General features: G+C 61.3%; 1 protein-coding gene across 1 annotated transcript in view; it reads left to right on the top strand.

Moving 5' to 3' along the window:
* Nucleotides 1-23,689, top strand: part of SDC3 (syndecan 3) — a 38,693-nt gene extending 15,004 nt beyond the window's left edge. The window contains exons 3-6 of the mRNA XM_086715164.1: nucleotides 14,273-14,390; nucleotides 16,378-16,991; nucleotides 18,814-19,105; nucleotides 19,497-23,689. Coding sequence (XP_086571290.1) covers nucleotides 14,273-14,390; nucleotides 16,378-16,991; nucleotides 18,814-19,105; nucleotides 19,497-19,663 — 1,191 coding nt within the window. The 3' untranslated portion in view covers nucleotides 19,664-23,689. The remainder of the gene's footprint in view (nucleotides 1-14,272; nucleotides 14,391-16,377; nucleotides 16,992-18,813; nucleotides 19,106-19,496) is intronic.
* The last annotated feature ends 865 nt before the right edge of the window (nucleotides 23,690-24,554 follow it).

Here is a 24,554-nt window from a genome sequence, read left to right as displayed (position 1 = left end):
TCTCCGATCCAGAAGGAGGGGTTCCGTTCCGGCTCTGTGTTCAAGGGACGGTCTGCGAGATGGTGGTTGAGCCCGGGGTGATCCTTTTCCCCCCGTGGAGCTGAGACCACGGTTCAGTTCAGGTTTGGACGAGGGGCTGGGTTTGTGTCCACGCGTGTTGCCGCGTGTCTGTGCCGACGCGTGGGGCTCTCGCGTCCGTGCGGGGAAGGACATTGTGGCCCACGCCCCTGTTCCAGCGGCTCAGGTGTGGCCAGGCCCGGAGAATCGGGAGAACCCAGACTGCTGTCTCTCCGCCTCTTGGCTGTGGGGAGCCTGCCCCCCAACACCTTGGCTGGCCGTGGATATTAGCAGCTGCCGGGAGAATGCTGGGAGAATTGGGAGACGCTCTCCCCGGCGTGGGAAGGTCGATGCACACCTAGAAACGTGAACACGCGCGGACGCATTTGCGTATGTGACGGAGCGTGCGGACCCAAACCCGCCCGGGCACACACAGACAGGGACACACACGCTCTCCCTGCCACCTCCGTGCACGCGTCCCACTCACGCGAGCACAGCCAGACCCACGGGGGGGCATCTGAGCCCATCTGAGACCAGCACAGGTGTGCACACACAAATGTGCCCGCAGCACGCCCGGAAACAGCCCTGAACGTGCCCGCGTGTGCACACGCGCACGCACGCACGCACGTTGCTGGGGCTCTTGAGATACCGGGAATGTGTCCGCCCTTAATCCCAACTCTTAATCCCAGAGTCTAGGGAGCCCAGGCCGGAGGGGCAGCTGGTCATCTGGCCTCCTTAGCGGTGATTAAGGCAAGGGCGGGGGCAGGGTGCACAGGGACGCAGAGATCCGTCTTCTGCCTGACCTCCAGGACACCACACGCTCAAAACTCGGGTTCCTTCAGAGATTCGGTTATATGTCCTTCACGGGGCCCCGGAAACGGACATCCTGGGGCGGAGGGAGATGGGTGTGGTTGTGTGTCCCTGAGGAAAGGGACACCTGGGGTCAGGGAGGCCAGGCGAGGTGGTCCCTTCATTTAACCGCTTACCCGACGTGGACCCTGAGTCAAAATCTTCAGCGTCTCTGGGAACCCTGTTTCTGGCCAGAGCATTTCCGGACCCAAGTGCAAAGATGAGGCCCAGCCGCGAGATGCCGAACTTGGGGCCCTGAGCCGGGATGGGGGTAGGGAAGCTTCCAGGAGGAAGCGAGGCCCGAGCCGGGCATTGAAGGTGCCAGCGCCTGGGCTTTTGGAAGTGCACGGGGACACTTTTGGTTGTCACAGTAACGGGATGCTGCTGGCATTTCCGGAGGGGAGGGGAGTGGTCGGGGCTGCTAAGTGGTGGCCGTGTCCCGTCCAAAGGACCGTCCTGCCCAGGTGGCAGTAATGTTCCTGCTGAGAGATGCCGTTAGGTCATGAGATGTGGTGAGGATGCTTCTGGTGGGGGGTCGGTGTGGACCACGCTCGAGTGACACTGTCCCTGGCCCACTGGGGGGGGTGGGAGGACAGCCCACGGGGGAACAAGACTGGGTCCCAGGAACAGTCCTCGCGTGCCATCTAACTTGGAGCCCCGCTTTCCCAGTCCGGGCCCTTCTCCTGTAGGCGCTGACCGCTCCAGTCCCTGGGCCGGGCCCCTGGGACGCATCCGTCCAGCCTTCTGGAGGGGTGCTGCCCTGGCCTGGGGTTGGGCTGGCCCCGGCGGAGCGCCCTGCGGGGAGCGGGGCCAGGCCGGTGGGACTGGGGCTGGAGCCTCTGACCTGCCTGCGGGGGGCGGGGGGGTCAGGTGATGGGCCAGGTGAGACCCGAAGGCGCTTTTGGTCAGGGAAGCCGTGTTCAAGTGACACGTGAGGAGCGGAGGGCCCGTCTCATCCTTGGGCTGCAGGGCATGCGGGGGCCAGGGTGCTCAGGGTCCCTAAATCCCTAGTGGGCATCTGGACTCCCTCTGAGCGCGGGGGGGTAGAGGGTTCTGCCTTTTGGCGGTGGACTGAAGACGGGCTGGCTGGACACAGGGATGTGCCGGACCCACGGGAGGCCAGCGGATGATGTCAGGGCAGGGCACGTGGAGCCCTGGGGTTGTCTCTGGAACCCTCTGCGCCACGGTTGGGACGGAGGGCCAGGGCGTCCTGGCGGAGGTTTTGGCTTCCCCTCCTCGGGATCCTTGGTGGCCCCTGCTCCGCAAGGCTCTGTGAGGTAGGTCACCCCTTCCCCTCTTAGGGACCAGATGGGGGGTCCGGAGCCAGGGACAGGGAAGCTTGGTGCGGCAGTGGACCGGAAGCAGTGGACTATGCGGGTGCAAGCGTCGTGCCTGAGTTCACCCTGGTAGGGGTGTCTGGGGGACACGGGGCACCTGCCAGACACAGGCCCGGCCCTCGGGACAGATGGGCGGCTGTGTGGAGAACAGAGAGTGGACACCAGCCTGGGGGGTGGGTGGGTGGGTGATGGTGGCCGCCAGCTGAGATGGGCGGGGACTGGTACCGGGGAGCCACGTGGAGCGGGACACGGGGTGAGGGATGGGTCCTGGAGACGTGTCTGCCCTCAACATTGCTTAGACGGCCACAGGGGGCAGGGGACCGATGGGCTCGTCTTCACATCCGGGTGTGCTTTACCTCTGGGGCCCTGCCCCCTTTCCTGGCAGGGCCGCATCCTTATGCCCCTCCCTGAGGGCAACCAGGGGTCTGGGCACGGACATACGGCACCCCAGAACCGCGGAGGGCTGGAGGTGGGGCACTGGGGTCTGGGCGGGGGGGGAGGGGGGCAGCCAGCCTGACTTTGGAGCTGCCTCCCTTCTCCTGGGTCACTCTGGGCCAGGCCTGCCCCCTCCCTGTGGTCCCACCTGCAAAGCGGCCTTTGACAAGAGCAGAGGAGGTAGCTGCCACGCTGGGCCTGTCCCACTGCAGTCGGCAGAGTCAGTGTGTGCCCTCCTGGGGGTGAGGGCTCGGGAGGCTTCACCCGGGGCTTAGTTGGGGGATACTCAGGTGGCAGAGGAGGTGAGCTTTGCCCCTGCTCACCTCCTTTCCCTTCTGAGTATTTGAGTTTAGGCTCTGCTGTGTGACCCTGGGCAAGTTTCTTACCCTCCCTGAGCCTCAATCTCCCATTCATTCTCCCCCCCCCCCCCCAGCCCCGACAAACAACAGCTTTATTGAGATTGAACTCCCCTGCCATACAATTCACCCATCCAAAGCATCCAGTTCAGTGGTTTTGAGTACAGGGTTACACAGCCGTCACCGACTTTATATATTTTTAGCAGCCCCCAAAGAAAGCCTGTACCGTTTAGCAGTCACTCCCCATTTGTCCCCAGTCCACCGGCCCTAAGCAGTCACTTCTGCTTTCGCTTCTACGGATTTGCCTTCCTTGGACGTTTCGTACGAGTGCAATCGCACAACATGTGGTCTTTTGTGACTGGCTTCCTTGACTTGTCGTCACGTAGTTCAGGTCCGCCCGCGCGGGAGCGTGCACCAGAACCTCGCTCCCTTCTCTGTGGAGCAATGTCCCGCCGTGTGGACGTGCCATGTTTTATTTATCTATCAGTTAATGGGCACCTGGGTTTGGCCGCTGTCTGCCTATTATGAATAATGCTGCTATTTTTTTTTTAATGTTTATTTATCATCGAGAGAGAGAGAGAGAGAGAGAGAGAGACAGAGCGCGAGCGGGGGAGGGGCAGAGAGGGAGACACAGAACTGGAAGTGGGCGCCAGGCTCCGAGCTGCACAGAGCCTGACGCGGGGCTCGAACTCACAGACCGCACGAGATCATGACCCGAGCCATAGTCAGACGCCCAACCAACTGAGCCACCCAGGCGCCCCATATATACATATATATACATATATATATATCTTAATGTATGTGGACATATGCTTTCGCTTCCCTTGGATACACACCCCAGGCGTCGAATTACTGGCTCATCTGTAACTCTCCGTTTCACGTGTTGAGAAGCTGCCAGACCATTTTTGCAAAGCGGCCACTCTGGTGTTGATCCCCGCCGGTGCGTGAGGCTCCAGTCGCCTCGCCAGCCCTTGTTATTTCCCGGCTTTCTGGTCACCTTCACTCTCGCATCCGTCCGTCCCTCGGGTATTTATGGAGCATCTATATTTGACGAGGCGGGGTGCTCGCTGCAGAGTTAGGGGGAGGACTTGCCCCTTGAGGAGCTGTTTGGATTCAGTGGCACAGTATCTCCAAAAACCTCTGTGTGCCTGGGGGCGGGCGATAAAGACGATCCGGGGTGGAACCTGGGGGTGGTCAGGAATCACGGGGGCCCCTGAGAGTAGAGGAAAAGAGAATCTGTGTGTGCTGATGACCTCCCGTGTGTCACTGCCATTGCTTCAGTCCTCACGACCCTCTGCGCTGTATGGTCTCATTTGCAGACGGGAAAACTGAGCTTCAGGGCCAGGCAGCTTGCCCCAAGGTCACCGAGCTGAGAAGTAGCAGGGCTTTGGGCCAAGAACCTGTTTGGATAATCTCACTTAATCCTCCCAATGCTTTGAGGTTGGTTCTATTCTTATGCCCATTTAGTAGGAGAAGCAACGGGGCTCAGAGAGGTGGGCTTATTTGCGCAGGATCACACAGCTCCCCAGGGGCCGGTGCTGGGATTTGGATCCGAGCAATCTAGCTTCAGGACTCCTGCTCATTGCAAGGCCCTGCCTGGTGTCCTGGGACTCAGGAGATGGGGGGGGGGGCGGAGAGCCTGGGCACCTGTCTGCTCCTCCCCTTTCCCGGTCAAACCCATAGTGCCGCACAGAGGGTCATCTCGGGCTGGGGCCCTGCCATGCCCCCCTGCCCGCCCCGTTCTTTTGGTCTTGATTCTTTGCACCCCACTCTCCCATCTGGGCAGTGGCCATGGTGGACCCGTATGGCTCACTACCTGAGTCTGGCTCATTCCATCCCTTGGAGCGGAACAGCTCAGAAGCCAGTGGGACAGCTCAGGGCTGGGGGGCGGGGGGCGTGGCGTCTCCACCATGTGTGAGTTATAAATAACACAGCAGATGGGATGGTGAGGGGGTCCATAGCCCGGGTCCGCGAGGAGGCTGGGCTTGGACACACACAGATGGGGACACTTTGCGGGTGTGTGTGTGCACCGTGTGTCCTCAGGGTGCATGCTGGCACGTGCCTGAGAGGTTCCGGGGAGGATGGCAGAGGTATGAGGTTTCCCAGGACAGCTGGAAGGGCTGGGCCTGCCTTGGGCTGCCTCCAGGGTCTGTTCAGTTTCTCGGGGGAGGGCTGGGGGTCACCTGGCTTCAGGTGGCCCCCAAGATGGGGCTGAGGATCCTGCCCGTTGGGCTGGACTTCTTTCAGGTTCTGTGGGCATGAGAACCAGACACGTGGCCCTGGGACCTCTATGTGCTCGCCCGGCGCCTTCCCCACCCCCAGGCCTCACTTCCACCTGCCTTGGCCGCCCCCCCCACCCCCCACCATTCTGACTCATCGCCTGAGTTCTCTGTGACCTCCAGCAAGTAACCTGTCTGACCTGTCTAGGAAGTAAGGAGGACCTTTGCGCCTGACTCCGTGTAAGGAGCCTGGCATTTAGCAGATGCTCAGTAAATGCTGCTTCCCCCCCCAAGCCCGGGGCCCGGTTGTAAAGCAGCTGAAATCGCAGGTTCCACTGGGAGCCTGCTAATCTGCAGGGTTTTGCATATAATTTGCATAGTGATTTTATGCAAAGAAAAAATGCCGGGATGAGTCTGTTTCTCGTCCCTCCTCCCAGCTCAGTTGGAGTCCTCCCGGTTGGCTTTTGCAGGGACCAGGGAGAACCTTTGTCCCGCCCCCTGGTTTTAGGTGTGGGGAGACTGAGGCCAGAGGACAGGGCCCCACGCAGGATCACATAGTGATTGGGGGCGGGACGTGGGTGGCGTGGGTCTGTTGAGGGTGATCCCGTTTACGGGATCCATTGAACAAGTATTGATGGAAGCTGGCTGTGTTCCAGAAATACCCCGGGCCCTGGGAACACGGGAGTGGCCTTGCCAGACCTGGTCGAGGGCAAACTGAGGCCCAGTGAGGTGAGAGCGCTTGACCGGGGCTCTCTGGGAGCCCGGACTGGAACATCTGACCCCCATGCTGGCTTGTTCCTTGGAGGCGTGTGGGCCTCAGGAGTGGGCAGGCAGGCCCAGTCCCCTTGATTGTTGGCGGGGATTTTTGCAGAGGCTGGGGACTCCGTCCGAGAGGCAACTGCTGGTGAGTCATGGGTGACGGGTGGGGCTGCTCACCTGAGCCGCGCCGTCTGTCCGGGGAGGACTTACCCTTCATGTCTGTTCATCCCCAGACGTCCAGTCTGTCTGTCGGTGCCTGTACAGGGTGCTGTGCGGAGGTGGGGGGACTGGTGGTGGTGTGGTCCCACCCCTGAGGAACTTCCTGGTGGGGCAGGGAGTAGGTCTATGCTGTAGTACAAAGAATGTGGTCTTCGCGGTTCGGCTAATCCTGGGTTCAAATCTGGCCCCCGCCGCTGCCGTGTGACCTCAAGTCAGTTGCTTTACCTCTCTGAGCTTTGGGATGCGCACCCGTGAACTGGGGATAATAACCCTTCGCCGGGAAGCTGTCTGGGAAGAGAGCCGAGGTGAGGTGCATAGAGAGAGTCTGGCACGTACTGAGTGCTCCCTCCGTGGCCGCCAACTCTTGTCCATGGTAAGGGAACGGAAAGGCCCAGGCCTCGTCTGGAAAAATGCCCGGGGAAATGTGTATCACGTGACAAACTGGGATAATCTGCGCGCCTGCTCCGGGGGTCAGGAATTCCCTGAGCCCAGGATCTGGTGTCAGTGAGGCTGGGGTTCAAGTCCTGCTGTGCCCCTGCTAGCCTGAGAGTGTCCCGCCATCCCCGGCACCTTGAAGGGTTTAGGTGGGGGGAACAAGAGGGGTAGGCAGCTGGGGGAGGAGGCCTCAGCGGGTGGCCCTGCTTTCAGGCACCAGCTTGGGGACAGGAACAAGCGAGCAGTGTGAGTCAGGATGGCCAAGAGGGTGGCACTGGACAAGGCAGGTGGCTGGGGCTGGCGGAGCGATGACGGGGCGTCCCAGCCCGGGGTTGGGGAGGGGGGCCGCTTTGTCCAGGGTCTGGACGGAGGCTGCATGGTGGGCAGCTGAACGGTGGCCAGCCTGCACCCCCAGCCGGGACCGACGGGGATGACAGGGCCAGGAGCTGGGCTGGCGGGAGACGGAGGGTGAGTGGGTGTCCGGGCCAGCCTGCCCCCAGACGTTTCCAGGCCTGGGGAGGGAGCGGGCCCCGCCAAGCCATCCCGTCGGTGCTGAGACGTGCTGCCCAGGCTGTGCCGGCTCCACCGGGCTCTTGTGTCCTTCCCTTCTGTCCCGCGTGTCCTTCTGTCTGCCCATGAGCGTCCTCTGGGACGAGCTTACTGGTGGGGTCTCTGCAGGATGAAGGGGCCCAGGAATTGCCAGACTGGAGAGCAGCAGGGATGGGGACACAGAAAGAATGTGCTCTTTATTTATTTATTTTGAGAGAGAGGGAGAGCACACACACGTGTAAGCAGGGGAGGGGCAGAGAGAGACGAGAGGGAGAGAGAGAATCCCAAGCAGGCCCCATGCTGTCAGCACAGAGCCCGATGCGGGGCTCGATCCCACAGACCGTGAGATCTTGGCCTGAGTCGAAATCAAGAGTCAGATGCTTAAACCGACTGAGCCGCCCAGGCGCCCCAAGAACATGCTGTTTCTAATAATCAAAGGACTCTGAGTTTATCATAGAACATTTGGAAAATACAGACAGGTCCTGAGGGGAAAAAATGAAACACTGCCTGTCATCCCAGCACCCAGAGAGTTTCTGGAAAGCCTTAGTACGATTCGGTGTTTAGAAATCCACTTTGGTAGGGCGTTCTTTAAAGCAGGATCGTGTTGTCTAGTTTTTTCTAACTTGTTTCCTAAACTTAACGATGATAATAGTATTCATAGGCAGCGTTCACTGAGCGATTCGTTAATGTGTCAGAGTCTCCTGTGCACCCGGAGTGGGTTATTATCTTTGTTTACCAGGAAAACCGGGCCGAGAGAGTTAAATGCCTGCCCAAGGTCACCCAGGTATTGAGAGACAGAACCATCTGTACGATCCCATCAATAGCCGAGCCGCATTGCCTCCTGACAACCAACGCGTGCATTTTCCCCTGTCCTTAAATATTCTTTGAAGCAAGTAAAAAACAAAAACCTTCTGTTCCCCATTCATGCCTTTTTAATGGCCTGAGAAAAGACAGCGCGGGCTTATGAAAACTCAATTATTGATAGCTACATAATATTCCATGTTATGGTTATGCCTTCATTTATTTAACTAGTCCTCTGTTGGGAAGGTCGGTTGTTTCCACTTGTCATCGGTAACATTTCCCCGGGTCTCTTGAACTGGAGGACTGGGTTCCCGACTGCCCAGAGTGTCAGAGTCAGAAAGGCCCTTAGAGCACCGAGTGAGTGAGGCATCGGGAAGTACGGAGAAGGGGGCTGGTCTGGGGCTCAGAGGCTGTGGCCTCCGGCGCTGGGAGTTGCTTGCTCTCCGGGGCGCCCTGGGGGGGTGTGGGCAGAGGTAGTGCTGCCCAGGGGAAGGGGGATTCCGGGGAGGTGGGGGGGGGGGGCACAGGGGTGTTTTCCCACTCCCTGAGCTGCCCTGGTGGGAGATTGGAAGTAGGCTTCTGGAATAAGGGCGGTGGGACAGGGTACGCCTCTGTGCTTTGCTGACTGTTTGGGGTGTGTGTGTGTGTGTGTGTGTGTGTGTGTGTGTGTGTGGCGGGGTGGGGGTGGGGGGGTCTGTCAAGTTTAGCCTGGGCCTTCTCTGCCCCTCCCCCCTGCCCCTCCCCCACGCCCTTCTCTCTGGCCCTTGGGCTCTGTGGCCCCTTCCCCAGCAGGTGCCACCTTCATGCCCCTCACCCCTCCAGCAGCAAGCGAAGGTGGCGGGTGCTGGGTTCCCAGCCAGGGCAGCTGTGGACTGGCAAGGGGGTGGGGACCGAGGCGTCCCCCTTCCTGGTCCCGGCTCTCCATTGTGAGCCCCCCTCAGCTGTCCTGCTGCCCAGAGCCTGGCCCCGGCCCACATTCCTGCCGTGACGCTCTGGGTCTCCGGGTTGGAGCTGGTGAGCGTGAGGGGCACTGAGTTCTCACAGGACGGAGGGCCTTCTGGGGACAGGGACTGGTGGGGACAGAGCCTGTGGGGATCCAGGGGGCTCTGCCGAGACCACCCTGCTCCCACCAGCTAGTGGTTACGTCACTGCGTGTCCCTGGACGGATCCCTTGACTTTCCTGAGTGCCGCTTGGCAGGCTCGGTCCCCACCCCCACCCCTCTTAGCAGGGACTGGGGTGATGCAAGCCCTTCCCCTCTCTGAGCCTCAGTGTTCACATCTTTAAGAAGAAAGGGTAGAACCCCGTGATCACTGAGGCCTAGTTTGGCCTTGAGGTGTGGACCGAGGTGGGAAACGTGCTGTGGTAAGGCTGACCACCAATTATTCTGTGCCACCTGTGTTACTAGTGTCCCTGTGTGACCGAAGAGAGGCTCAGAGAGGTTAAGTAACTTGCCCAGAGTCAGCCAGCAAGTAAGCCGGGCTGGACTTGAACCCAGGGCTGTCTGAATCTAGAGCTGGGCTCCCAACTCCTGCTCACACGCCTCTAGTCACCGAGAGCGGGGCGCCTGAGTCTGGCTCATGCAGGGCAGGAAGCTTGGGCAGAATTAATTATACTTGATTTTATTCTTAGCTTTTGCGGCACGATTAGCAGTGCTCAGGGGTGCTGGGCTCCTGGCCCCCTGCCAGCTGACCTAATTTGTGTGTCTGCGTCTGTTTCTGTACCTTACCCTTTCTCCCCGCTCATCCAGCCTCTCTTTTTCTTCTCTCTGCACCCTCCCCTGCTGTGTGGCCTTGGCAGGGCCTCTTGACCTCTCTGGGCATCCACAGCCTGGGTGTGACCGTCCCGATTCTATTTCCCACCACGAGGATGGCGAGGCTTGAATGAAGGAAAATCTTCGGAAAGGATCACGGAACGCTGAGCGCATAAGGGACACTAGCTGCAACTACGGCCATTTATCCAACTCTGGATGTTGGGTCCTGTGCTCAACCCGTTACCTGCGTGATAGTATTTGATTCCCAGAGCAGCTAGAGGAGCAACGCACTATTAGCGGCATCCCCATTTTACAGATGAGAAGGCTGAGGTGCTGAGAGACTCAGAGGCTTGCCTGATGTCCCACGGGTAGTGGGGGAGCGGCCGGTCCATTCCGGCTTCACCTCTGTGCTTTCCTGTTTCTCAGGGAATGCTCTTGATGGGGGAGGGCAGGTGATAGGGGCTGGGCCCGAGAGACCCCAGACTTCGAGTCTGGGAAGGAGGCTGGGGGCAGAGGGAAGCTCCCTGGCTTTCTCCCTGAATGCACCCCTGCACTCAGAGGGGAGGAGACATACCTGAGGTCCACCTGATTTGGGTCCGTCCCCCCCCTCCCCCAGGTGGCAGCCCCTTGGGAAGGGCTCACCCCAGCGTTGTGTATGCTTGTTTGTACCCAGAAAGGAAGCCTGCATGGTGTGCGTGTGTGTGTGTGTGTGTGTGTGTGTGTGTGTGTGTGCGTGCGCGCGCGCATGTGCATGAGGGTGTGGGATTGCCTGCTGGCTGCAGTGTGTGGGTGTGTTAGGCGCGTGGATGCGTTTATCAAGCATGAGGGGGGGTTTACCCAGAGGTGGGGCGCAGTGGGGGGCAGGGGCAGGCCACAGGGTCCTGGGGCCTTCGGATTCAGTTCTCCTTTCAGGGGATGGCATGGATAAGTATGCTAATTATGCATGGAATTATGCAAATGGAGAGGTCGTTTGGGGGTCGGAGGCTGTTGTCACCATTCTCCCCTGGCACTTTGTGACTTCTGAGTCTTTCCCTGCTGCCTCCCAGGCTCAGCTCCCAGCCCCCATCCCTTTCCTCCCTCCTCCTCCTGGTCCCCTGGGAGCTGCAGCCACCAGCACCCCTGCAGTGTTTCTGGGGGGCACCCGCTGAGTTCCGGCCCCTCCAGCTGGCCCAGGGAGGGGTCAGGCTGGCATTCAGCTGGCTGGGGCGGGGGGAGGGGGCTGGGCAAGATGGCCTCCTGCATTCCCCCTACCCCCACCCCCACAGGTGTCCCTTGCATTCAGCTTCCCAGGACGAGTTCAGGGGTGACCGGGCTGTTGGCCACCCCTCCTTCCACCTCGTCTGGGGGCCACTTACTATGCAGAAAGGATGTTCTCTTGGATGCGGGTTTGGAAAATCACTGAAGTGGCCCCTTCCCCAGCTCTGTCTGATTGCGCGCGAGGCTAAATTAAGATGTGAGAGAATTCGCTCCCCTCGCCTGCCACTCTCGCCCTCCTGCTTTCTCTCTCACTCGCCCGCTCACCGCGTCCTCCCTGCACTGCCCCCTCCGCCTCCCCCCCTGTGCCCCTCTGACCCCTGGCTTCCCTCTGCCCTGCGCCTCCCCCCTCCCCCCTCCCCGTCATCCTCTCTGTTCTTCCACTATCTTTCCCTCTCCTGCCCCCCTCCATCTCTGTGGGAAGCTGGAGCTCCTGGTCCTTAGCATGGAGGAGATGGTCGCCATGGTAACGGTTGTCATGTCGATGGCTACTGAGCTAGGGATGAATAGTATCTAGGTGAGAGCTACCTGAGTGGAGGCTGATGGGTTCACAAGAGGCTCTATGCTTGTCTCGGGGCCTCAGAGCTGCACCGTGTGCCCCCCGCCCAGTGCCTGCCCCCGATGCGTGGCCCTCTTTGTACCCAAAGGCGTGCCAATGCAAGGTGCCTCTCTGAGGCTGCCTAAGGGTGTGTGCATCAGGGTGTGTCTGTATATGTTCTCTCTCTGTCTCTGGGAGTATCATTTCAAGAGTCTGTGTGGCTTTGGGGCGAGTCTTTGGATTTGGGCAGGCCCTTCCGGGAGCAGATTGTTAGGGGCTATTGCATGGCATTGGTCACCCAAGAATCATGAGGACTCCCTATTTTGGCTCCCATGTTGACTCCAGTTTGGGCACCCCCCCGGGGACCTCAGCCTTCTTAGAACCCTTCCTCCCGGCTCCTCCCTGGCCTTTCCTGGAAGGATGGAAAGACAGTGAAGACAGCTCCACTCCCAAGCGCGCTGTCCTGCTGTGTGGCCCTGAACAGGAATTGCACATCTCTGGCTCCTGGCTGCTTGCCTAAGAATTAGGCAGAACGTCTCCAAGGGACTCCAGCTTGGCTGGCCCAGCTTGAAGAGGCTGGTGGTGCAGGGAGCCTTCTGTTTCCCTCACCGGGGGTCCTGGGGGGTTCGTTCTTTTGGGCAGCGGGGGCAGAGATGGGAGCTGGGGCAAGTCGGATGATAGCTGCTCTGAGCTCCTGGAATGTCTGAAAGCGAGAAAGACCCAGCAATTAGTCACGGGAGCAATTACACTAATTGTTCCACTCCATGACTCATTGGTAGCAAGTAAATACTGATTAATTCATTACTTTGCGTGTGTGTGTGTGTGTGTGTGTGTGTGTGTGTGTGTGTGTGTGTGGTAACAGGGGTGGGGTGGCAGGATGGAGGGCGTCTCCTGGCTTGCTGCCCTGGCCTCTTGCCCCGGCTGGCCTGGGGAGGGCTGCGGAGCAGGTGGTCGAGGCTGGGGCAGGAAGCCAGGGTTGGGGTCCTCTCTCTAGCTGTGTGCAAACCCCAGAAGGGGGCCCATCAGGGGGCTGAGGACCGGCTCGCGGCGCTGGCCCGGTCCCCTTCCTGCTCCACACTCCTTTCGTGGTTCCCACGTCGGTCAGACGGTGCGAATGCTCAGACTGTCCCTCAGATCTGCTGAACCACCGAGTTCAGTGTTCACGATATTCTGACGTGCGGTCAGGATGGAAAGGAACCGGTTTCCAGGATGGAGTTGTCAGTTGGTCGCTGAAAGCCCCCTGTGATGGGGCTTCCCCAGCTGCAGCTCCAGCCCGCCCCTGCCCCGGGCACTAGTCCCATCTCCCAGCTCAACCCCGTTTCTTAACAGGCATTTCCTGAATACCTACTATGTGCCGAGCAAGGTCCCTCCCGCCTCCATGCATCGAGATGTAGTTCTGTAGGGCGGGCTGTCACCCAAGCAGACCCAGCTCACAAGTGGTGATAGGCGTGAATTCAGGACCATAGGATCCGCGGAAAGATCAGAATAGGGTGGGGCTTCTCGAAGGAAGTAGAGTGGAGGTTCGCTGGCCAGACATTGGACGATGAGGGGATGGGAAGGAAGAGTGTTCTGGGCGGAGGGAACAGCATGAGTGGACAGGAGAGACCAGGCACATTCCGGGAATAGAGAGCTGCCAGCGTGGCTGGAATCCAGCAGTCGGAGGGGTGCAGAGGGACCCCGGATGAGGCTGGAGGGCGGGCGTGGCCAGCCCGGGGAACACCGGCTGCACTTCCCCACCTCGGAGACTTGGAGACTTGGCGTATTTCTTTCTCTTCCCTCTGCTGGAGATGCCTTTCTCTCTTGTTCCGTTGTTTCAGCCCCAAGCGCTGATCCCTCCAGATCCGTCTCACTTTCCTGGGGAAAGCCCTCAGGGGCAGGGACTGTGGCTTGACTTGGCTTGGAGCCAGGGTCAGAAGTGTAGCAGGGGATGGGGCCCCGGCTGCCCCCTTGGAGGGGGAGGGACTCCTGCCTTGCTTGCCCCTTGTGCTGGCCGTCCTCCAGGGTTGCAGTGGGGAGGGACGGCCCCAGCCCCGGGCCTCCCCAGCTTCTGACACTGGGAGGAGTCTGGGGAACCTGCAAGGAGCAGGGCTGGAGCCTACACTCCCTTCTCTCCCTCCACCTCCCCACTCTTACCCAAAGTACCCCCCTCCCAAAGCCCCTCGTCTCCCTAAACCCCGTGTCCGACTAATCGCATTGCCTCTGAGACTTCGCTTGGGTCCCCAGCAGAGTCTGAATCTCGTCGTGTCACGTGCTCTCTGGTGACCTCGGGCAGCTGGGTGGGCCTCAGCTGCCTCCTCTGCAGAACGGGGCTGATGACTGTGGCCACGCCAAGAGTCCCGCCAGGCGTCCCGGGCACCACACACACATCCGCACGCCGTGTGCTCGCGGCACCAGTGAGGCAGGCACTGTGGGTAATGAGTACAGAGCGGTCGCACGTGTAGCAAGTGATGAAGGCGGGACTCATCCAGCGTTCTGATCAGGGCGTCTGGGAGTGGTCCGGGTCCCCGGTGGGGGCAGGAAGGTGGGGCTGCTGTCCTAGCCTCTGGGGGGTACCAGGAGGTGGTATTCAGGCCCGCCCTGGCCCCGTTGGCCCGTGTGGTGGCCACGCCTGACGCTGTTCCTCAGTCGCTTGGCCCACAGATGTGTCTGCTGTCCCTCTGGGCACGTCTGGGCTGCAGGTGCTGAGCTCTGTGCCCGCCTCTGCCTTCCTCAGGCTCAGCGCTGGCGCAGTGAGAACTTCGAGAGGCCCGTGGACCTGGAGGGCTCTGGGGATGACGACTCCTTCCCCGATGACGAGCTGGACGACCTCTACTCGGGGTCCGGCTCGGGCTGTAAGTACCCGCCTCCCCCGCCCAACCCCTTGCCCTGTGCCTGGGCAGTGCCGTCTGCCTCCGGTGCCCCACCCAAGGCTCTGGGATCACTGGGAACAGGGGCCCATGCAGGCTGGTTTCCATGGTGGGGGTGAGGGGCCGGGGTGGGGGGTGGGGTGGTCAGGCAGGGGAAGCTTCTGGGCCGCAAGCACGGGGAAGGGCAGCCCGTCCTCCCGGGGCTGTCGCCAGGGCTTTGAGACCTCAGAGCTCGGGGCTCGCCGCTCCCCGCGGTTCTCTCTGCACTGTTTGCGTCTCCCTGAAGACCTCCCGCCTCTGCTGGGGAGCACGGACGCCCCTCAGTAACCCAGTTTTCAGTACTGCCCTGACCTCTTGGAGGAACTTAGTAGTCACTTCTTGGATCTGCAGGGGCGCGTCCTCAGCAGAAACCATTTGACTGACTCCGCTTAGGTCAGGTGGCCCCCTTCCTGTCCAGTCAGCTGTGGCCCAGGGTAGAGTTCAGGGAGCGGTGGAAAGGGGCAGACGCCTCCACCGGTGCCTGGGACAGCCCAGTTCTGTGGCCTGGGAAAGGCCAGGAGAGTAGTGTGAGGTGAGGGAGGTTGCCCCCGCACCCATGGTTTGAATCCCAGCTTCGGCGCTTAAAACCTGTGCTACCTTCAGCCACTCTCCCCCTCTGAGTCCCTGTGTTCTCACCTGGGAATGATAGAAGAGCTGTGCCTTCTTCTCAGAGCCTCTGGAAGGCTTCGGCGTAAGATGTCAGGGTCTGGAACAGGGGAGGAGTTCTAAAAATGGTAGAAAAAAGGGGTGTGTGTTCGGGGCACCTGGCTGGCTCAGTCGGAAGAGCTGTGACTCTTGATCTCGGGGTCTTGAGTCGGAGCCCCGCTTTGGGTGTTGAGATTACTTTTTTTTTTCTTTAATTCATTTATTTATTTTGAGAGAGCGAGAGAGCGCAGGGGGGGTAGGGGCAGAGAGAGAGCGAGTGAGAGAAAATCCCCAGCAGGCTCCACACTGTCAGCGCAGAGCCCGTGGCGGGGCCCGAACTCACGAACTTCAAGATCATGACCTGAGCCGAAGTCGGACATTTAACCGACTGAGCCACCCAGGTGCCCCAAGATGACTTTTCTTTTTTTTTTTTTTTTTTAAAAAGGGGTATGTGCTGAGATTGGGCCCTGTGAGAGGACAAGGCGGTCTGATGGGATGGTAGGAGGTCTCTGTGCTATGGGCCTGGCCACCCACAGTCCTCTACCTCTAGTCTCCCCGCTTTAGCCCTACTCCATGTAAGCCTCTTGCAACTTAATCTTCATAAAATCCATCTCTGCTGGGTCATGTCTCTACTCCTGAACCTCTCTGGCTGCTCTCCACCCCTCCTCTGCCTGATCAGGGGCCCAGGGAGTGGGCTGCACCTTCTCTCTCTCTCTCTCTCTGTCCCCTATTTCCTCCCGGGCCCCTTCCCTTGTCCTGGCTCAGAGTCCGCCAGACTGCTCAAGCATTTCCCTGTAGGAAGGGCTCCTTCTCCTCCTTGCTGTCTTCCTGTGGCCTGTGCCTCCGGAGAAGCCCTTAAGCGCCTCATGCTCATGGCGGGGGTTTATCTAGGCCTGGCTTTTCCCAGAATGCCACTCCCCTGCTTCCCCCCAGCTTTTAGCAAGATCTGCAGCCCGTAGGGCTTTTAGACTGCCACTAGGTCCAGGCCGGGGGGGTCTGGAAAAATCAGAGAAGACTTCCTGGAAGAGGTGCCCTCCCTCCCCTGCCCCCACCCCCCGAGGAATTTTTGGCTAGGCAGGGAAGGCTTAGGGAACATGCACCAGCCGCCGACCAGCTGTTGACCTGTGGGCAGGCTGTGCCTTACGTCTTTCCCTCATCTTGTCCCGGGGAACTTGCGTGGAGTGAGGGCTGGGATCCGCCCCATCTTGGTGGCCATTGCTTACCTGGGACCCTCCTGCCCTCACGATCAGCCAGCTCCCTAGCTCTCTCCTCTTCCCCACCCCCTCAGACTTCGAGCAGGAGTCGGGCATTGAGACAGCCATGCGGTTCAGCCCAGATGTGGCCACGGCAGTGTCCACCACACCCGCGGTGCCGCCCACCATGGACATCCAGCCCGTGGGCACCCCGTTTGAAGAGCTCCCCTCCGAGCACCCCACCCCGGAGCCAGCCACCAGCCCCCCGGTGGTGACAGAGGTCCCGGAAGAGCCCAGCCAGAGAGCCACCACCGTCTCCATGCCCACGGCTACCACTGCTGCCACGACCGCGGGGGCCCTGACCGTGGCCACGGTGCCCGCCACGGTGGCCACCGCCGCCCCCAGCATCCCCGCGGCACCCCCTTCCACGGCCATCACCTCTGTCATAAGGACCACCGGTGCACAGAGGCTTCTGCCTCTTCCGCTGACCACGGCGGCCACGGCCCGGGCCACCACCCCAGCGGCGCCCTCGCCTCCCACCACGGTGGCTGTCTTGGACACAGAGGCCCCGACACCCAGGTTGGTCAGCACAGCTACCTCCAGGCCAAGGGCCCTTCCCAGGCCAGCTACCACCCAGGAGCCTGACAGCCCTGAGAAGAGCACCCTGCCCCTGGGGACCACGGCCCCTGGACCCACGGAAGTGGCTCAGGTGAGCAGTTTGGGGGAGGACAGGGAGCGAGAGCAGAGGCGGGTGGGTCGGGCCTGGGCAGGGGAGGTTGCAGCTGGGTGGGGCGGGGACCAGGAGGGTCTGGAGATGGGCCAGACATGGCTAGAGAGGGTGAGGCCAGAGGGCCAAGGCTGGGGGCGTGAAACACAGGATGGGGACAGAGGTCGAGGTGGATGGGGATGGAAGGGAGACTGGCCCTGGGGCTTAGGATGTTGGGACAAGATAGGGATGGGGAAAGAATCGGGTAGAGCGTGGTTTGGGGGGGGGGGGCGGGGCAAGGGGCCTGTGCAGGGCCAGGGGGCAGGCATCCTGGAGTGAGCTCAGGAAGTTGTCGATTCTTTCTGTACGTCCACTTCCTCACCTGTGAGAAGGAGGAAATAATAGGACGCGGACCCTAGTGCTGCGGAATCATCCAAAGCGCCTAAAACGGGGCCTGGCAATGGTAAACCGGACAGAGGCTTCGGTATCGTCACGGTCACCGTCATCGCCGTCGTCGTTAGTCTGAGGGTGACTGGGGGGGCGGGGGGAGGCCGAGGGAGAGGAGAGCCCTCAGCTCGCGTGTGCCGTGTGCTGCCCGGGTGGCCGGCTCAGAGCTGAGCGTCCCCGTGCCCTCCCTCACCCTGGCATCCACGCTGTGGGCGGCACTGCGCCTTCCTCCTGCTGCAGACCAGGCCTCACCCGCGATGGCAGAGTCAGCAGCTGAGCCCCGCAGTTGGCTCTAGAGAGAGGCCAGGGCATGTGTGTGTGTGTGTGTGGGGGGGTGTTAGGGGTGAGGGGTGGAGGGTTGAAGGGGGGAGGATGCGGACGTCAGGACTGTGGGGGTGCATGGGCTCAAGGAAGCGGAAGCAGTAGCCTGGTCCCTGCTGGGTGGGCTGGGCTAGGAGGGGGAGGAGGTCGCACTGATTGGGGTACAAAAGCCCTTTGCAGCCGGCCTCACGGAGGGAGGAGGGCCCTCAGGTGGGAGAGGTGCCTTCAGGTCCCCCTCAGCGCCTCTGACTCCCCAGCCCCGGCCAGATGCAGACCCCGCCCTCAGCTCCTCTGAGCAGCTGGGGCAGCCTGGTACTTCCCAGACGCTGGCCAAGCAGGAAGGGGAAACAGTGACAGGGGATGGAGGGCGGGGCACCAGGCCCACCTCGCCCTGCTCACCCCCAGGCACCTACATCCTTGCCCCAAACCCAGCCCTGGTCCTGCTTCCCCCTGGTGGGAGCCGCCGGGCTGGTTTCCTGGACGCTTGCCTCCAAGGGGCATCACACTCTGCATTTGTACACTTGAACTGACCCCCGGGCTGAGGGCCGCACCCCTGCCCCAGGTACGTGGCCTGGGGACCAGGCAGCACCTAGCAGTCCCCAAACAGCAATTCCACAGCGATCTCCCAACGATCGTTATTACCAAGAGGCGGCTAGAGGGGGAGGTGACAGATGGGGTGGGGATAGGATGTGGCCAGGTGAGAACAGAGGCGGTGTGGGGTGGTTACGAACCCGAGACGTTGGAATTGGGTGGATCTGGATTTTAGTTCTGCTTCTACTGCTTTACTAGCTGTATGTCCTTGGCAAGTCACTTAACTTCTCTGAACCTATTTCCAGCCCTATTTCAGGGGTAACAGTACCTCCTTCATGGGGGTGTTGTGAGGGCAAAACGCCCATAACGTGTTTAGCACAGTGCCTGGCACATAGTGAGTGCTTAGTTAAGTAAGTGTCAGACCCACTGGGAATGCGGGGTGGTTTGGGCAGAGGTGGGGGGGGGGGTGCCCCATGGCAGGAGGGGCTGAGGCCTGGCTCCTAGGCTCATGCCTCCCTCCCTCCAGACCCCAACTCCGGAGTCCGTCCTGACCACGATCCGGGATGAGCCAGAGGTGCCCGTGAGCGGGGGGCCCAGCGGGGACTTTGAGCTGCCGGAGGAAGAGACCACACAGCCAGACACAGCCAATGAGGTGGTGGCTGTGGGCGGGGCTGCAGCCAAGCCGTCACCTCCACCTGGGACGCTGCCCAAGGGTGCTGGCCCAGGCCCCAGCCTCCTGGACAATGCCATCGACCCAGGCAGCTCAGCTGCTCAGCTGCCTCAGAAGAGCATCCTAGAGCGGAAGGAGGTGCTCGTAGGTGAGGCTTGGGGTCTGGGAGGAGCCCAGAGCGAGGCAGCTGGTCGGGCCTCGGTTTGGATGTCTAGGGACCCGAGAAGAGGTCAGGGCGTGGGGTTTCTAGGAGCCTAGTCTCCTAGGAAGGGAAAGCTGGGGACTCAACCCCCAGACCCTCCTTTTGTTTCCTCCTCTGACCTTCCCCTGTCCCAGGGTCTGACCCTGCCTCCATATCCTCCTTCCGGCGAGGTCTGTGAAGGCCAGCCAGCGCTGCCCGTGTGAGAATTGGCCACCCCGCGCCTCAGATTCAAGGCTCTGAGCCCCCTCCCCGCCCGGGGCCCTCTGCCCTCTCCCCAGGTTCTGAGCTTGTCCCCAGCTTGTCTTTAGCCCTTGACCTCTGCCTTCTTTCTCCGCAGCTGTGATCGTAGGCGGGGTGGTGGGCGCCCTGTTCGCGGCCTTCCTGGTCACGCTGCTCATCTACCGCATGAAGAAGAAGGATGAGGGCAGCTACACACTGGAGGAGCCCAAGCAGGCCAGCGTCACGTACCAGAAGCCTGACAAGCAGGAGGAATTCTACGCCTAGCGGAGCCTAGTGGAGCCACAGTGCCTCCCGTAGCCTCAGCGTCACCCCTCCGCCTAGCCCCCGGCCCGGCCCCACCAGCCCTGGCCTGGGACTGGGCCTGGGAGGGAGTCTGGCCGCGGTTCATCTCTGCCCGCCCTCCCAGGGTCTGCCCAGACAGCCAGCCTCACGCAGATCTTACCTGAGGGACAGGGGGCACTGCCATCTGCCCTAGACTGTGCCCTTACCAGCTCATCTCTTGTCCCCCCGCCCTCCCCACAATCAGCCTGGGGCTTCAGGACCTCGTGTCGGCCGGACAGGAGGAAGGAAGCTCCGGATTGGCTGGGAGAAGAAAGGGTGGGGCTTGAGATGGGCTCCAGGCCCCAACCTGGCCCCCCCCCCCCCCCCCCAGGGCCAGCTGAAGTCTCGTTTCGGAGGCGGAGAGGCACGCAGGCTGGTTTCCAGGACGAGCGTTTGGCCAGCTCAGCCCTCGACATCATCGAGACACTGCGGCCTCTCGCGACCGTCCCGGGGCCCCTCTCTGCCCGGGAGAGACGGTTCCTCTCGTTACCAGCCTGTTTTGCCCTGGCCTCTCTGGGGTGGTGGGGCCATTCTCCCCTGGCCCCTGCCCAGTGCCCACCTACCACAGGCCTCACCTCATCCCAGCGTGCCCCTAAGGAATCGACTTGCTAAGAGTGCTCTGGCGGCCACTGGTGAGGAGGGGCTGGGCTGCCTGGGCCTCCCTCCCTCTCGCAGGCGGACTCTGCACAGACACCATCTCCCACACGGTCACGCATGACGTCACACACGAAGGCGACGATGCGCAACGACAAAACCTTGCGTGGTCCCGCTCACCCAGCCGGTGCAGACCTGTCACAGACATGCTTCCAAAGATGCTTATTCTCACGTGTTTCTCACCCCGCGCCCCCCCCCCCCCCGCCCCCCAATGCTCACAACAATGCAAGGCACTAGTCGTCGTCCCCTGATGGTGGTGACAGTGTGGCCTGCCCCTCCCTCTGTCCCCCTCCCCCCACGCACACTGTGGCACCAGGCAGGCTGTCCCCAGCTCCCGGGCTCACCGGAGAGGGTGGAGTCAGGCTGGAACAGTCAGCCCATATTGGGTCCCCAGAGTTGCCCTGCCACACTCAGCCCCTCACCACGACGCCAGCACCAACCACGCGGCCGCCGCCCCCAGCATGTCAGATACGATCCCACGTGGAGGTACAGTCTCCCCCCTGCACAGCCCCGCGCTTGTGCTGCAGGGGAACCGGCGGGCACTTGCTTGCCTCTCCTGAAATAGAGTGGGGGGGGGGATGCTGCCACAACCCCCCCCCCCAGGGCATTGCACATCGGTGGGGCCTGCTCCCCTCCCCTCCCCTCTGTAGCTCGCCGAGGAGTGAGTTCGGGGCCAGTCCCCGGCTAGCTAGGAGCCTTGCTGAGGAAGGCAGGCTGGTTCCTGGAAACGTGGAGGGGGTTTGGGTCACCCAGGACCACAAGGCCTGGGCGGGGAGGGGTGTGCGGCCTGGCTCCCGGCCTCCCTGTACCCTCTCCTGCTCTGAGCTAGGGGCTGACTCTGCCTCCCAGGACACAAGTCTCCAAAGTGCCTGCGAGGGTGGGCCCTGTCGCCTGGGCCTCCTGCACCCTCCCCGCGGCCTCACCAGGCCCACCTCGGTCCCGCCCTGGGGCCCTCCCCGTGGACACCTGCCCGCTCGCTGGCCAGACAAGCTGATGGTTCTTGAAGCAGCCCAGCCAGACACACTGCCCCAGGCCGGGAGCTGAGAGCAGGTGGGGCTGGGGGGGGGGGGGGCGTCCCAGGCCCCGGCCCACCTCCCCCTTCTGTGTTACCCTTGCGAGGGGGCCGCTTCTGTAGATATTTTAAATGTGGGGTCACAAATCTCCTTGGGGGAGGAGGGTGTGCTTGGTGGGGGCTCTTGAGGACACGGGATGTGGTCTGAGTTGGGGTTGGCTGGTGCTCACCCCCCCCCCCAACCTTCAGCCCAGATTAAAGTCAGGATCCCAGCTTTTATTTCTGTTCCCTTTTCTAGACTCCCTGGCAGCAGATTTCTGCAGGGTGAGGGGGGTGGGGGGTGCCCGATGCATTGAGAGCAAGGGTCCAGGGAACTTCCACACCCTGTCTTTTCCACCATCCTGCTTCCGGGCTGGGGCTTTGTCTTTCGGACTCCGTGTCCCCCCGGGCAGGGCCTGGAGGCCTGTGAGGAGCCCAGCCGGTCCCAAACTTTGTGATGGGCAGGAGTGAGGGGAGGCACCCTGGGCCCATGATTTGTTGAAGGTGAGGCAACCTGGCCTCAGTCATCCCTGGAGTGTGGAAGGGCGAGGGGAGGAGGGACTGATGTCCCAGCAGCTCCCTGGTAGGCTGCTGTGGGGGGCCAGCAGCTCTGGTGACCAGGTCTGGGCAGGCCAAGGCTGAGAAGCCAGAGAGCATGGAGGAGAGGGGACGTGAGCCCAGGGATGGTGGGCCTGGGGTAGGAGACCCCTGCATGGGCCACATGTAGCCCATGGTGGGGCGGGGCCTGGCAAGGACGGAGGAGCTGGGCTTGGTCTGGCTGGAGTGGGCTTGGAGTGGCCCCCTGCAGGGGTCCAGTCTGGTCCCAGCAGGCCTGACTCCCCACATAGGGCTGGCTTCTAACTTGGGACTTGGGGCTTTGCCTCCTGGCACACGGGCCTCTTGTCTCTGTCCTTAGCGTTTGAGAGAAGGGGCCAAGGGCCTCGTTCATGGAGCCCTGGACCTGAGCCCAAGGCCCGGGCTTTATCCTCGTGGAACAACACAGTCTGACTGGCCCAAGTTCATTCCGGCCAGCCCGGCTGGGGCAGGGCAGTCCAGGAGAGAGGTCGGTTAAAAGGATGAGCTGGGGCTCTCCTCGGTGCAATGTGGGTGCGGGGCTCTCACTCTGCCTGGGCACGAGGTGTGATGCAAGCAGGGCCTGGGCAGATGGGTCCCCAGACACACCAGTGTGCTTAGGGAGGGTGTCCCGCAAGGCCCTGGCATTTCCTAGAAGCCGGGCCGATTCCAAAGGGGAGGGGGCTTGTGTGGCCCGAGAACCTCCCTGGGGCCTCAGCTGCCAGGGAGGGTGGCTGGGGCCTCGGGAGGTGGGGTTCGGGCCCTCGCTCCAGCTGTGACTTCTAGAACCCAGGTTCTGTCTCCCTAAGGGGCCACAGGGGCATACCTCTCCTGAAAGGTGCGTCCCCTTCAGCCCTGGAGGGGGCTGGGTGGCAACCAGGGCTGGGTGAGGCAGGTCTGTGGTCCGTGGCTTGGGGTGCTCAGGCCAGATCCCCGCCGGGGCTGGCAAAGCCATCTGTCCGGGCCTCCAGGCTGGGGCCCCGGGCGCAGGAAGCAAACCTATCTTGGCCTCTCCGGTGGGGCGGGAGTGGCCACCACCTCCTGGGCTCTCCCGGATTTCTCCTGACAGCCACCACCCTGGACTTGCTTCCTCAGGCCTCCTGCCTGTAAATAGAAGCCCACGAACTGTACAGATTTACGGAGATGCCAAGACTGGGTCCTGGAGTTGCCATCTAAGGGCTGATGGGTCCAGCATCCCCCCCCCCCCCGGTGCCCACCCGGCAGCTTAGTGCACAGCGTGGCAAATACGTGTAAATACTTTTCGTAGGCAGTGTGGCTCCAGAGAGCCCCCTGAAGACAGTGTCCCTCCCGTGCGTCCTTTCTCCTGTACAGAACCCTTCGCGTACCCGGCCTGGGGTGGGTGGGAGTTTGTCCTTCCCTCCCCCAAGCCTTCCCTGCCCTTTCTCTCCCACCCCCCCCATAACCTGTTTATTAACCATACCTGTCCTGAGTTCACGGCCAAATCTCTAAATAAGGAAAAGCGGAGGGAAAAGACTGGAAAAAGAGACCCAGGTGCCTGCCCCCCCCCCCCCTCCCGCCACTGGGGGTACTCACCTGTCCCAGCCTTGTGAAGGAGCTGTTTGGTTGTTTTGTTTTTGTTTTCTGTTTGGTTGTTCTTTCTTTTTTTTTTTTTTTTAACACTTCCCGTGCTGTGCCCATTTATAAGAGGAAATAAAATTAAGCTGAAATGATACAGTGTGGCCTGAGTGTGAGATAAACAAGGAGGCTTTGGGGGAGGGGCGGCTCGTGGTCCCCCCCCCCCCCCCCCGTCAGCCACTTTACCCTTCAGAAGAAATTGAGAACCAAGCAAGGAAAATTGACCGGCAGCCTCTCGCGGGAACCATTATGGTAAAAGCGACCGTTGGTTGAGAATGTTCAGGAAACCACGAAGCTGACTGTGGTAAGGCCGCCTGGGGGCTGCGGTTGGGCCGGGGCCAGTCTGTGGTGGCGTTGGGGGCCCTGTGGTCCCCCCCCCCCCGCCCAGGGGGAAAGAACTGGTTTCAGGCCACAAAGGGAGAATGTTGGGACCACAGGACATCAGAATCAGATTGACTAAGGCCGGACGGCTTTGGGGTCGGGAGGCCTGATTTCAAGCCCAGGTGACATTTCCCAGCTGTGAGTCTGGAGAGGCCACTTCTGAGCTCGCGGAGCCTCGATTTTCTCACCTGCGAAACGGGATGACAGTGACCGCCCGCTAAATGGAATGTGGTAAGGATTCCACGAGGAAGAATAGTGCTCCGTGCTAGAACAGAGCAGAACCTCAGGAGAAGCGGTTTTCCCTGACCTGGCACCACAGACTGACCCCTAGGGTCACAGGGTCATAGAGCTGGGAGGGCCTCGGGCCAGCCCCCAGCCCCGGGCCCTTTGGTGCAGAAGACCTTGTGCCTACCCCTGCCGGCGTACCTCTTGTGACAGGGCTTTGGTGTATCCTGGGGACCAGTAGGTCACTCTACCTGTTGAGAAATCCTTTCGTTTTTAGCCAAAATTGGCCTCTCCAGTGTTTCTCTTCTCTGCGGGCACACCAGGCTCTGCCCTCTTGCCCCGGGATGGCCCCTA

This window comes from Puma concolor, chromosome C1, assembly GCF_028749965.1.
Source record: "Puma concolor isolate L17-30 chromosome C1, mPumCon1.1.hap2, whole genome shotgun sequence".
Classification (NCBI taxonomy): domain Eukaryota; kingdom Metazoa; phylum Chordata; class Mammalia; order Carnivora; family Felidae; genus Puma; species Puma concolor.
Note: the sequence above shows the minus strand (reverse complement) of the source record. Positions and strands in the feature narration are given on the sequence as shown.